Here is a 13,514-nt window from a genome sequence, read left to right as displayed (position 1 = left end):
ATGACGTTTTGGATTGGTTACCATAAATATTTTCCATCTTCTTTTTTATTTATTTATGATTTGTGAAACTGTTTTTTTTTAATCGAACTAATTAGAGAAGTTGTTTTCTTAATTATTAGAAAAGGATAAAAATGAAAGCACATGATTAGTATCATTTTGTAATATCTAATCTAATCTTTCAAGCATAGAATTATATTTTGTTTATTATTTATTAAACTTGTTGAAACATAATATCATTAAAGTCATTAAAAATGTTGATATTTTTCTTAATAAAATTTTTACTATGCAAATGACTTTTCTGAACTATTTTCCAACTTGTCAACCTAAGTCTCTATTCATGTGGGCCTTATTACAGCTCATGCAGGAGAGTACATTGGACAATTAAATTACGTGGAAACTACACGTAACATCGTTGTTAAAGTATGTGATAATTATGTCTAAAAATATTTTTATTTATTCAATTATATGTTTTGTCGCAACTAATCTATTAGCTTACATGCATGTGAATCTAGCTAGTTCTCTTTCATAAGTCAAATATGTTAAGAAAATACTTTATCTGAATTCAGGACTCAGTCAGCCTGTTTTGATATCATGTATGACTATTTTACTTAAAAGTTTAAGCAATTACATTTTTATTTACTTAAATCGTCGACTAGTCAACGTAGATCCACGGACCGCGTGGAATTTAATTTTCCACATTTACTTGATTAAATCAAAATACCATTAATATCTATCTAGGTTTTGTGGTCCTCATTTTATGTAGTAGTTGATATATTAGGACTTAGGTCATTGAGTTTGTAATTACAAAAAAGTTTGCTTGTTGAAACTTAGAAGATGGAGGCAAGATGTTTATGTTTTACGGTTCATTCTGCTAGTAATCTAAAAAATGTTCGAAAATTTGGAGAAATGAAAGTTTATGCAAAGGTTTCAATAGCAGGAAAGAGTGAGTGTACAGAAGCGGATCTTGTGAAAAGCATAAATCCTGAGTGGAACAAGATGTTTACGTTCATCGTGCCAGAATACAATATCATACAAGCACAAGGTAAAATTTATGTTAAAATCGAATTGATTTGTAAGAGGAGTTTGTCACGCGATAAATATGTTGGTGAAGTAAACCTTAGTCTAGATTCTCAATGTCCAAGATCATGTAACACTTGTGTAGTGGATAGGAGTGGTTCAAATTATAAGAGTTCAAATTTTGGGACTTTGATGTATTCAAGTGTGCTAATTGATAAATTAATAGTTATGGACTCATCACCATCAAAGGATAACAATAACAAAGTTAATATAGTTCAAATTGCAGCAACTTTAGTAGGTGCAGTGGCTACAGGGGCTGCAGCATTCGTGGCAACTAGATTTACTAAGAAGGGGATATATGAGTTCACGTGAACCGATACTTCTGGTTTATAGATTTATGTATTACAATAATTAATGTCTATCATTGTTCTAAGTTGTAATAATTAAATTCTTACATGTGTCTTTGTTTTTCTCTCTCTTTACTATTAATCTTGGTTTCAAATTAAATCTCACTTATTTCTTGTTATTCTATTGTAAAAATTTAACTTTATCGGTGAATGTTCGATTTTCCACAATTTTAAGTTCATCCTCTAATTTTTCTTTTTTCAATCCACAATTTCATTTTTTTTGTGTTTAAAAAATCCATACCATTAAAATCTTAAAAACCCTTTTTAAAAGCCTGATAAAAAGAGCTGAGAAAATAAAGCACGAATGCGTTTTATGTACAAATTTCAGTCTCTTCTTATTTTGTTGAAATTACATTATTACCCCTTAACTTTATCGATGAATGTTCGATTCTCCATGATTTTAATTGCATCCCCTATTTTTTTTTCTCGATCCACAATTTTATTTTTTGTGTTTTTTAAAAAAAAAGTGAATATCGTTAAAAACTTGAAAACCCCTTCTTAGATGTCTAAAGTGAGAAAATAAGTCATTAAATTCATTCGGCGAATGTGATTTTTGTACAAATTTCGTTCTCTTCTTTTTTATTGGTGAAATTACATTATTACCCCTTCCATTTAAGTTAAAATTTAACTTTATCGATGAATTTTCGATTCTCCAAATTATTAATCCCACCCCTATTTCATTTTTCTCGACCTACAATTTTTTTTTTTGTGTTTTTAAAATAGTTCACGTTGTTGAAAACTTTAAGAACCCTTTTATTAAAAACGCTTTCATCAATACGATTTATGTACAAGTTTTATTCTTTTCATATTTATTGATAAAATTACATTATTACCCCTGTTGTTTAAGTTAAAGTTTAACTTTATCGTTGAATTCTCGATTCTCCATAATATTATATTTTATGTTTTAAAAAAAATTAATGCCGTTTAACTTTTAAAAAATCCTTCTTAACTATCTAAATAGAAAGAGTAAGAAAAAACAAGACATAAAACAAAGTAACATCAATTAAAACAACAAAAAAAAATATAAAAAAATGTTCTCTTTTAAAAAACAAAGAGTATCAATATATCAAACAAAACAAAACAAAACAATATAATATAACAAAACTAACTTTTTAAATATAGTTTAATTCTCTTTTGACTTCTTTGCAGCAACTTCTCTTGCCTTTTGTTCAAAAAGGGTTCCATCATAAACATCTCTTACTGCTTCTTTAGTCAATATTCCATCTTTATTTTTTCCCACATCAAATAAAATCCTCCAATCTGTCATAGCATTAAGCCTATTCACAAAAAAAAAAAAAAAATTACAACGATAACGATAATAAATTCACTGAAATCCCACTAAATAGAGTTATGCACGGAAGAGTTTAGTGTACGCAAATCTTATTACTATCTCATAGAGTTAGAGACTCTTTCTGAGAGACCCTCTTCTGAAGTAAAAGACAATAATAAATTAATTATCAATATCTAAAATGAAAATTTTCTCCCTTAAACATAATTCATTAACAATTTTTTAAACTGATCATGAAATTTTATTTAGATATTTAAATTATACCATGTTTTAATCGAATAATTGAGCATAATGATAGAATTTTCTTATAACACGTTTTAGAAAACTCAAACTAATTTTAGAGAAGCTTGTGCAAATTTTCAAAGCATTTATTATATGTAGATCATGTAAAATTTACACATATTTTAAATATAAAAAAGACACATAATCAACCTCAATTAGAATAGTCTTTAAGGTTTACTATTTATTATTATTAATATAGGTTAATGTGTACGATTAAAGAAAGTAACATATTTTAAATGGTTAAGTTTATTCTTATAACAAGTACTTGAAATATAAACATGAACTTTTTAAAATTTGAATCGGAAAAATCTAAGGACACTTTACTTTATGTCTAGGTGCTCAATAAAAACAAATCGTATTTTAAATATTTAAATAAGATTTACTGACAAATTTAAGAAACAGATAATCGAATATAAATAGTACCATCCAAAGTAGTCCTTAGGTTCTCTATTTTTCTTGAGCAATTCATTCACTTCTTCTGATGTTAAGGACTCTGAATTGTTATGTGCATATTTCTTGAAAATTTCCTCAAATTTTTCTGGCACAAACCTTCACAAGTAGATTCGAAATATTATTTGGTACGAAAAAAAATATTTTTTAAAATTTTTTAAAAAAGAAATAAAGTAAGATAAAAAAAATTGAAAAAGATTGTGTAATGTCATTTTTACCTTCCTTCAGAATCATAGGCATCAGAATCACTGCCATGTTTGCCAAATTTTATATTTTTAATCTCTATTGGAAATAGTGGAGATGGCCATTTTCCCTATGAACAAAACAAATAAATAAGTATTTAGCCAAAAAATAATAATTAAAAAATTTTACTTTAAAATTTTTGTACATAATCAAACTAAGATATATAAAATAAAATAAGCGAATGATTGATTTATATATATAGGATGAACAATCATATTGAGACTGAGATACGATTCGAACTTCTATAACGTGAAATGATAATAAACAAATTTTATATAATTTTTAGATTTATGTTTACGTGATGTTTATAAAGTGGCAAAAATATTTTGTTTTAAAACATTTCATATTCTCAAAATTTAAATTCAAAATCACTAATTAAACATTAACGATATTATTCATCCTATTATAATCATTATCGTAATAAAAAAAGCTATTTTGTACACCTTTATTATATACAACAATTATTCAACTAATCTGTTGACCTTTTTACTCTTTTAAATTTAGAAGATAAAACACACTTAAAATATCTCATCGCGTACTTATCGTTCCAAATATTATAAAAATACTTAAAAAATTATTTAATCTAAAAATATCCAATATTAAGTTAATTTAAACCGACTTTAACGAAAAGAGAGAGTAATAAAATACTATCTCTATCTGTTTCATTTTATTTGATATCTATTGATCTGACTCAATCTTTACAGAAATTTAATTAGAACTATATTTTATTGAATTAACCTTATTTATAGTACACTTCTAAATACTAAAATTTAACTATTATTATTTTACGCAATTATTTAATATTATAAATATTAATAAAAATCTCTAAAATTTCATAAATTAAAGAAGTAACTGAAATAATTATTTCAGCATGGAAGGTCAATTAGTGATTCAATAAAATTGATGTAACATGTCTAATGGCCAGTAGGCATAAATAATTCCTGCTATATAATAATATACCACCGACAAGAAATTAAAGATATTATTTGTTTTTAAAAATATTTTATTTTATTAACAAAACACGTAGAGTTCGAAAAAAAATTTAATTTATTCTATTTAACAATTTAAGTACACATAACCACACACTTCAATGTAGTATTAAAAATTTTAGATTTAAATTTCTCTGATTAATAATATAATTAAATTTAAAAAAATATAATTAAGTAAATAAAAATATACGATTCAAGATTCGACTTACTGGTCGAGTCTTGCCACTTGTAACAACATGGATGAGAACAGCAGCTAAAAGTGAACGAAAAACACTACGTCCCAATTTTCTAAAACCTAATAAATGATAAACAAAAAAAAAAGAAAATATTAAATAAAATTAATAATTAAAGTAGCATAAAATTAGTGGAAAATTCTAAATTTAATATAAGTAAAACAATTAAATTTAAGAAAAATGCAAACCTTGATATGTTTCCCAAGGATAGATAATTCCATCTTTGTTAATATCAAAAAACATTACATGCTTTTGTAAAGGAGTTAACTCATCATTATTTCCAATTCCTGCATCAAATATAATAAATATATTAATTTTTTCAATATGTTTAACTTCTTTTTTTTTATGTGTTATTTGTGTTGGTAAAAATATATAAAGTATAAATTTCAAGAAATGAGAAATTCAAATATCTTTAGATTAAGTGTAAATATTTCGTTTTTTTAAAGAATTTTATTGTATTAATATTTTTTATGATTCGACAGAATTAAATAAATTTTTTATATTAGAGAGATTTTACTTATGTTAAAAATCTATTTAAATTTATCCAAACTCTATAAATCAAATTTATTAAAATCCAAGTTAGTGAAGTAAATAATTAGCTAGATAAATCATGGGATAATAGTCATAAAAATTATGACCACTTCCTCACTAAGAAATAATTAGCTACTAAATTCATTATTAATCTATAATTAAAATAAATCATTGCTAATAAAATGCTAATCTCCAATAATATGTGTGAAAATTAGCTACAAAAGAAAAAAAAAAGAATTAGCTATTACTGCTCTATCGTTTAATAATTCATAACTCATGAGATTTTTTTTCTTCATATTATTAAATCGTTAAATAAGATCTTAACAACAATTTTATGGAGTATTATTTAACAACATAAATAGTATGTTGCTAATTTTTTTAATTAACGATATATATATGAATGAGTGAAGAATAAACAGAGAAATTTGAGTACCACTTGAAGAAGCCATTGAATCAAACTGATTTTCTTTCTTTGCCTTTGTGGATTAATAATAATATAATTAGAAAAAATTAAAGATATATATATATATATATTAATAAGAAGAAAGTAGAAAAAAGAGAAAGAAGGGAGATTTCAATAATATGTGTTTGTACTTTGGAGGGAGTATATATATAGTAAAATATATGATAAAAATATGTACTTTCTTCTATTCATGTTTGACTTGATTTATTTTTTATGAAATACAATTTTTAAAGTTGGATTGGATAAGATAAATTTAATATTTTTAAAATCAAATTTGAATTATAAAATTAAAAAAAAGTATTGTAATTTTTCTCATATTATAATTAAAGAATACATTATAAATATAGATTAAAGTTCACAAAATTAAAAAATCACTATTTTTCTATTGAAATTTTCGGTTGAAACTATTTATGTATATATTCTGATTGAATCAGTAATAAAAAAGAAATATTAATGTTTTCACAAGGAAAAATTAGAAAGATTTTTACTATATCAACGAGAATTTATTTTTCGCCATTCATTTATAATGAGCTGATTCATAAAAATAAAATCTTAAATCATATTTAAAAACACAATTTTTAAAATTTTTTCAATATAAAATATCGAACACCAAATAAAATTTTAAAAAAAGTCGGTAGAGGGAGTAAAAAGTTAGCAATTGAGAGATTTTTTTTCCTAATTTTCGTCCACCAAACAAGGATAAATAATAAGACTTTTATGTACTATTTTTCTTGACTTTCCAAATTTAGAAATTAAAAGAAGGAAAAATGATTTACTACTTTCCTTCATTCCTTTTTATTTCTTATTAAATGATATAATTTTGATGAATATTTCTATTTTATTAATATAAAAAAATTATAATTTATATTTATTTTTTTAATTTTTAAATATAATTTTAAAAATATATTAATTTTTTAATATTTTGAAGGCAAAAATTATTTAGTAATCAATGAACTCATCTCTCTAACCTATCATGTTGGGTAGTGTGAAAATTAAGTGTATGGTTGTTGTAGAGTCAACAAAAGATATTACAAGTTATTTATTAAAATAATAAAATGCCCATTCCTTTTATGTCATGTGAATATAATATTATGTGAACGAATGTGAAGCAATGAGATTTATTTTTTTAATAAAAAATTTTAAATTTTAAATTTAATATAAAAATACTTTTTACAAAAAAATTATATGTAACATATATCTAAAATATTTAAATTTTAATATATATATCAGACGCTAAAAAAATATATTTGGGCAATGGGCACACAACACAAAATTACAATTATTGGGGATTTGTGAAATCTTATCAATTGGACAAAAAAAAAGTCAAAAATATCAAAAAATCATCTTGTCACCCCCCTCATTTTAAGGCACGTTCAATTTTGGTTCGTGTACTTCAAGTTAATAATTATCATAAAATTCAAAAATTAAATAAAAGAATGTACCATAACCTTCTAGAAAATGATAAATATAAAATAAATTAGTTATGTCGTAATTAATATTTAGTATTATTTAATTTTATAATATTAAAAATAACATGCATTATATAATATTTAGAAAGTTATTTGTATACAAAAATATCTGAATTTATATTTAGTAGAAAATGAATTTGAGAAATTCATTTTTTAAATTATTCACCGTATTAATTTTTATCCTCAATTTATATGACATTTTCGAATTTGAAATTTAAATAAGTTATTTTTTAAAATTTCAAATCTCATAAATAATATTTAATTTTCAAATATCTAAATTTTATTTTAAGAACTTAAAAATTTTATGCCCAAATTCATAAACAAATTATATTGGTTATCATATTCTAATATTTGCATATAATTTTGAACGTATTAATAGGTTATTGACTTTAAAAGTATTAACACGCTGTTCACGTAGAAGATTCTTACAAACTAAAACCAATCAATCGTACACCATCACAATGCTAACTACTTCGATATATGAAAAATAAATTTAACCGCAAAAAATATGAAGAAACATAAATTTTTTATTAACAAATCAATATGGATACAATTATATTTCTCCCTTGATTCTTTTTTCTGAAAAATTCTTTGTGATTCGAGGGTCGTTAGTGGCGTATTTCTCGATATAGGATGATTTGAACTTGATCTCCATTATTCAGGGATCGTTACTCGTTAGTGGCGTATTTTTCGAACTTGAATATTTGAACTTGATCTCCATAATTTGAGGAGTACCGTTAGTGGCGTATATATGCGCATTAGCTAGAATTTAGGATTGAGTAGCCTTCAAGAACTCTAATGGAAATGAAATTCGTTTGGTGGAGTCCTACAAATTTACAATGCCTACAAGTGCCTTGCTTGCGTTGTAGACTTGATGAAACTCAAAGACGAGACTTGAAATACCGATCATTCTTCCACCTTTGCGATTTCAGATTTGCATATTTGATTTGTACAGAGAGAAGAGATCATGAAGAGTACACTTGGTCCTACTGGGCGTGCCATAATTTATATGCAACGAATTTCAAATATATAAAAAATAAATCAACAACAAATAAAATATGATGAACCAAAAATATTTTATTAAATACAATTCTATTCCTCCCCTAGTTCTTCTCTCTTAAGAATTCTATGTGATTCGAGGACTGTTAGTGGCTTAGTTCGATCTTGAATAATTTGAACTTGATATCCATAATTTGAGAGTTGTTAGTAACGTATTTTTTGATTTAATTCAAAAGCCATTAGTAATGTACTTCTCGAACTTAAATAATTTGGACTTTATTAATTTTTAGCTTTCATACCAATATTACCTAATATTTGAAATCAAATCACTATTAGAGTAATCTTTTTCACATGCAAAGCCATGATCAATTAATTGGTTATTTATGTAAAGATTATTTGACAACTCATACATTTTTGTCCCCTTGTTCGTGCACGTTAAGTATATTTGCACAATATATCAACAATTTCTTAAATTTATGATATTTTATCTAGATATTTAAATTATGATAAATTTTAATTAAATATATACATAAATTGTACGTCGTTAATTTCTAACGACATATTTTCATCAACGAACTAAATAATTGTTTACTTCTTTAGAGCATGAAAATTCGGTAGTTCCTCTCTTACTTCTTACATTTAATAAAGAACTAAACAATTGTTTATTTCTTACATTTATTTATTTATTTATTTGAATACTCTAATTTTTTGGGTTTAAATTGGGATAAAATCCTGACTAATAAAGTAAGAGTTCCCCTAATCAACTAAGAATTTAAGATTTACCTTATTTCATCATTACACACGTTCTATAATCCTGAATTAAATTTCTTAAGTTCATACCTTAAAAATAAAAAGAAATTATATAGAACAATTCCTTATTTTAATGGACTTTACACCGTGTGAATTCAAATATTTAATAATTATATTACCGTCAAACACCGAATAATAAAACAAGCTCAACATAAAATTTAAGTTTAGACATGACTCATACAAAACCAAAAGTCAAATGGAAAGTGAAATTGCTAAATATCAATTAGTACATAGAATAAATTCAACACTTCTTTTCCTTTTTTTTTTTTTTAAACAAAGAAACAAATACCACAACCGTATATATACAAAGTTATAGTTACTAATAATAAATAAAAAACTGCTGCACCTTTTTTATGAACTTGATTTACCCCTGCAACAAAAAGTTAGTTGTCAAGTACAATTTATTTTTAAAAAAAAGATCAACTCGATATACAAAACATAATAACCAAGTGTAAAAAATATATTGTGTCCATGCAAAGTCAGAAAAAGACCGTACTTCAAAGGTTCATTTAGTAAGTCTATATAATGTACCTCCCCCCTCTCAACAAAATATTAAAGTACAAGTGTTAATAGCTAAGTCCACCCTCGAACATATAACCTAATTGCTCGAACCCCAAGGAAAACGTAATTTAACATCCTATCTTGTCATAAATATCAATGCATGATTGATCTACGTATGTATCTCAACAAAATATAAAAGTACAAGTGTTAGTAGCTAATTCCATCCTCGAACATATAACCTAATTGCCCGAACCCCAAGGAGAACGTAATTTGACATCCTATCTCATCATAAATAACAATGCATGATTGATCTACGTACGTATCTAAAAGAACTCGTAACATATAGGTTACATTTGATCATATAAAAATAACTTTACCGTTGTTGCATGATTGATCTACATGCGTATCTAAAAAAAACTCGTAACATGTAGGTTACATCCGATCATATAAAAATTAACTTTACCGTTGCTGCAAGATTCTCCTCGTTAAAAAATTAGATAGGTAATTAGGTATACCTATGTTTCTTGGATTGCTTTTCCTTGGCCATTTGTTCAAAAAGGCTACCATCATACACACTCCTTATTGTCTCTTTAGGTAACAAGCCATTTTCATCTTTGCAAAGTAAATAAAGTATTTTCCACTCTGATTTAGCTGCAATGCTGCATATTATTCATCAAATTATCTCTATTACTTTCTTTATATAAAAAAAATGTAAACATTGCATAGTAAAGAGAAGCATTCATTGTTTGTGTGTCTTACTGTCCAGCAAAGTCCTTGGGTTGCTTGTTTGCTTTGAGTAGTTCATCTAATTCCTCACCGGTTAAGGCATTGGCGTTGGTTCGTCCATGCTTATTGAATAATTCCTCGAATTTTTCAGGAACGAACCTTCAAAATACAAAGAAAGATTTAATTTATATACATCGATGATCAAGTTATGTTTGTATCGACAATACTTTAACTATAACATGTAGTCTATCTTATTTTTCAAGTAACCTATAATTTTATTCACCATTGATAGTAACATATAGTTATCCTTTTAAGTGATCACTACTAAAAACTCATGTATACACATACTATCACTCGATCAGTGTATAGACGTTAAACTCATTACGTCCCCATCCATTATAGTAATGTCATGATATTGAGGGAATCTATGTACACCCCAACACACCCAAGCCTATCAACTAACTAGAGCGTGGACAACATAATATAAGATCAGGACCAAAACAAAGTTTAAATCAAGAATCGAGATAAGTTGTGTAATTCTGATATACGGTGAGATGATACGAACCTTTACTTAACGTAACCTAAAAAAGTTAGCTCGTGAAGTATGAATTATAAAGAGTCTAAATCTCTTATACCTTGTTTTTCACATATCTTGTTTCACTTATTACGTGTAGTTATCTTTTACATGACGCGATTACATAAAATTCTTTACACTATCAATGTATAAAAGGTATAAATATTAGTATAGTACCTTCCTTCAGTATCATAGATATCACTATCACTAGTATGTTTGGCAAATTTGATGTTCTTCACCTCAATTGGAAATAGTGGAGATGGCCACTTCCCCTGTACACAAAACATATATGCACATTAATCTTATAGCACTTTTTTTTTGGGGGGCTAAAAGTTAAAATCTTATAGCATAAACTTGTACATTAATCTTATAGCACTTCTCTTATTTTGTTTAAAAGTTAAAAGTCTTGTAGCATAAACTTGCACATCAAAGCCATCTTGATGGCCCAATTAAGAAAGAATAGTAATATAAAACAAAAAGGCATATATCTAGTCATGTTAGATTGGAATATCTAATATTCATTTTGTCATGACTAGAAAGAAAGGGTTTTCCTATCGCAAATGAATGAAAAATTTGTGTTATAAAATATTATTATTCGATTTCCATCAAACCAGCTCACTAGAAAAACATAGGATGAAAAACAGATTTTCCTTGAAACAAAGGAAAACTTCCTAATTTTTTTCGTGTTAAAATATTATTATATTTTCTTTTCTCACGAATTCAATGAATAAATTAATGGTTTATATCAATATTTTGAAAATATATTACTAAGTATACTATTAAAGGGAGAAAAGAGGGAAATTACAGGTCGAGTTTTGCCACTTAGCCCAACATTAATGAAAATGGAAGCAACTGTTGAGAGGAGAACACCACTTCCAATTTTTCGAAATCCTGATAAAAATATAAAAAAAAACACAAAAAAAAAGTTAAATGATAATGAAAAAACTCAAAAATGACAATAATTTGTATTAATCAATCACAGTTATAAGTAGAAAAAGTATATATGAAAATGTACGATATATATTTATTAATTTAATATAAATAATCGATTCAAATTAAAATTGTATAGATAAATTATAAAATAAGGTGAGAATGTGCATTAACATAATCCACAATAATTTGGTTACAAGTGCACATGAAAAAATTGTGACAAAATTTAATAAGCACGAAATTAATAAAAGAAAAAATATTTTTTTAAACACGTTCTCTCAAATATTTTATAACATTTATGATAATAAAATAAAAATTATCTAAAGTATTTTAAAACAAAATTTTCCATATATAAAGAATTGTCATAACGAAAATTTTAAAATAATAACACTATCACGTAAATTAAAACATAGAATATCATGTATCATAGTTTTGCTTTTCTAACTTCGCCCCTTCAGGGGTTACTTACTATATTTATCATCTATTAAAAAAATAACTCGATAAATTTAGTAGATTGTTTTAAGAGGCAGGAGAAAGATTAAATTACCTTTATAAGTTTCCCATGGGTAAATAACACCATCTTTGTTAATATCAAAAAACATAACATGTTTTTCCAAAGGTGTTGGCTCCTCTTTTCTCTCAATTTCTGCATTATTCAATTCCCAAGAACCATAAAATTACTCAAACAAACAATAAATATAATAAAATTATAAAACAAAAAATTAATTAGAATTAAAAAAAAATTGCATACCCTCTTCATCAATATTATTGGAGGAAGAAGCCATGTGATAGGAAATCTTGTGAACACAAGATGATCAACAAATAGAGAATAAATTGAATTCAAAATTTACCTTTTTTTAAACAATATATAAATAAAGATTTTTTTTTTTTGAAAATTTAAAGCATTAGATGTGGATTTAGAGAATATAATAATTTGGGGTTTTGCTTTTTAACTTCTTTTTTTTTTTTAAATTTCTTTGTGTTGTATTATATTCCCAAGACAAATGTCTAAAATATATAGTTGTGAACATGTAAAGTGTGTAGGTGGCAACCTCAAGGGAATTGTGAAGTTTGCTTAGTGTTCTCACACAAAAGCACTATCCCCCCCCCCCAAACCCTACCCCACCTTAAGAAAAATAAAGTTTTGGATAAACATTTCGAGCTGAGTTGGGTTGAGCCGAGTTTAATGGCATGAGCTAATCGAGTCGAGTTTGATCTGGCTTTGATTGAATCATAAAGATATTATTTAAGTTTAAATTAAAAAGAAAAAAAAAGTATAAATTAGAGCACAAGTTCATAAGATATGCATTTTTTTTAAAACTTTTTCACAGGGTAATTTAAGAGATAAATTCACAAAATTGATTAAATTAAAATCGCTTTAAAAAATCAATTAAAATAATATTTGTGTACAATATCTTTTTTTTTATCATATAGAAATGTAAAAGAAAGATCAAAACCATATCCACAAGCAATGCTTCCCAACCCACAAAGACATCTAATGATTAGGGAGATATTAGTTCCTTTCTTCACTATTTGAACTTCATTTTTTATTTATATATATAAATATAAATATTTGATTGGTTAAATTATTATTTTTTAAAA

At 25.4% G+C, this 13,514-nt stretch overlaps 2 protein-coding genes across 2 annotated transcripts; both read right to left on the bottom strand.

The window, feature by feature from the left end:
- Positions 1 to 2,446: 2,446 nt before the first annotated feature.
- Positions 2,447 to 6,028, bottom strand: LOC107027456 (probable peroxygenase 5). Its single transcript, XM_015228624.2, has 6 exons — positions 5,874 to 6,028; positions 5,098 to 5,196; positions 4,886 to 4,971; positions 3,663 to 3,757; positions 3,418 to 3,543; positions 2,447 to 2,701 (listed from the first exon to the last, which is right to left on the bottom strand). The coding sequence occupies exons 1-6, from the start codon at positions 5,887 to 5,889 to the stop codon at positions 2,548 to 2,550; spliced, it is 576 nt and encodes a 191-aa protein (XP_015084110.1). The 5' UTR covers positions 5,890 to 6,028; the 3' UTR covers positions 2,447 to 2,547.
- Positions 6,029 to 9,314: 3,286 nt separating this feature from the next.
- LOC107013693 (probable peroxygenase 4) lies at positions 9,315 to 12,910 on the bottom strand. The gene is made up of 7 exons (XM_015213568.2): positions 12,664 to 12,910; positions 12,460 to 12,558; positions 11,788 to 11,873; positions 11,160 to 11,254; positions 10,442 to 10,567; positions 10,198 to 10,341; positions 9,315 to 9,551 (listed from the first exon to the last, which is right to left on the bottom strand). Exons 1-7 carry the CDS (start codon positions 12,695 to 12,697, stop codon positions 9,533 to 9,535), a joined length of 603 nt encoding a protein of 200 aa, XP_015069054.1. The 5' UTR covers positions 12,698 to 12,910; the 3' UTR covers positions 9,315 to 9,532.
- Between the last annotated feature and the right edge of the window lie 604 nt (positions 12,911 to 13,514).

This window comes from Solanum pennellii, chromosome 1, assembly GCF_001406875.1.
Source record: "Solanum pennellii chromosome 1, SPENNV200".
NCBI lineage: Eukaryota > Viridiplantae > Streptophyta > Magnoliopsida > Solanales > Solanaceae > Solanum > Solanum pennellii.
This window is presented reverse-complemented; position numbering and strand designations above follow the sequence as displayed.

Excerpts from the sequence above, each read along its gene's own strand:
- LOC107027456 (XM_015228624.2), bottom strand. Across the intron at positions 3,544-3,662 it reads GCCTATGATTCTGAAGGAAG|GTTTGTGCCAGAAAAATTTG; the intron begins GTAAAAATGACA and ends CTACTTGTGAAG. Across the intron at positions 2,702-3,417 it reads CCTAAGGACTACTTTGGATG|GCTTAATGCTATGACAGATT; the intron begins GTACTATTTATA and ends TTTTGTGAATAG.
- LOC107013693 (XM_015213568.2), bottom strand. The coding sequence starts at position 12,697 with ATGGCTTCTTCCTCCAATAATATTGATGAAGAGG. Across the intron at positions 12,559-12,663 it reads CAATAATATTGATGAAGAGG|AAATTGAGAGAAAAGAGGAG; the intron begins GTATGCAATTTT and ends TGAATAATGCAG. Across the intron at positions 11,874-12,459 it reads CCCATGGGAAACTTATAAAG|GATTTCGAAAAATTGGAAGT; the intron begins GTAATTTAATCT and ends TATTTTTATCAG.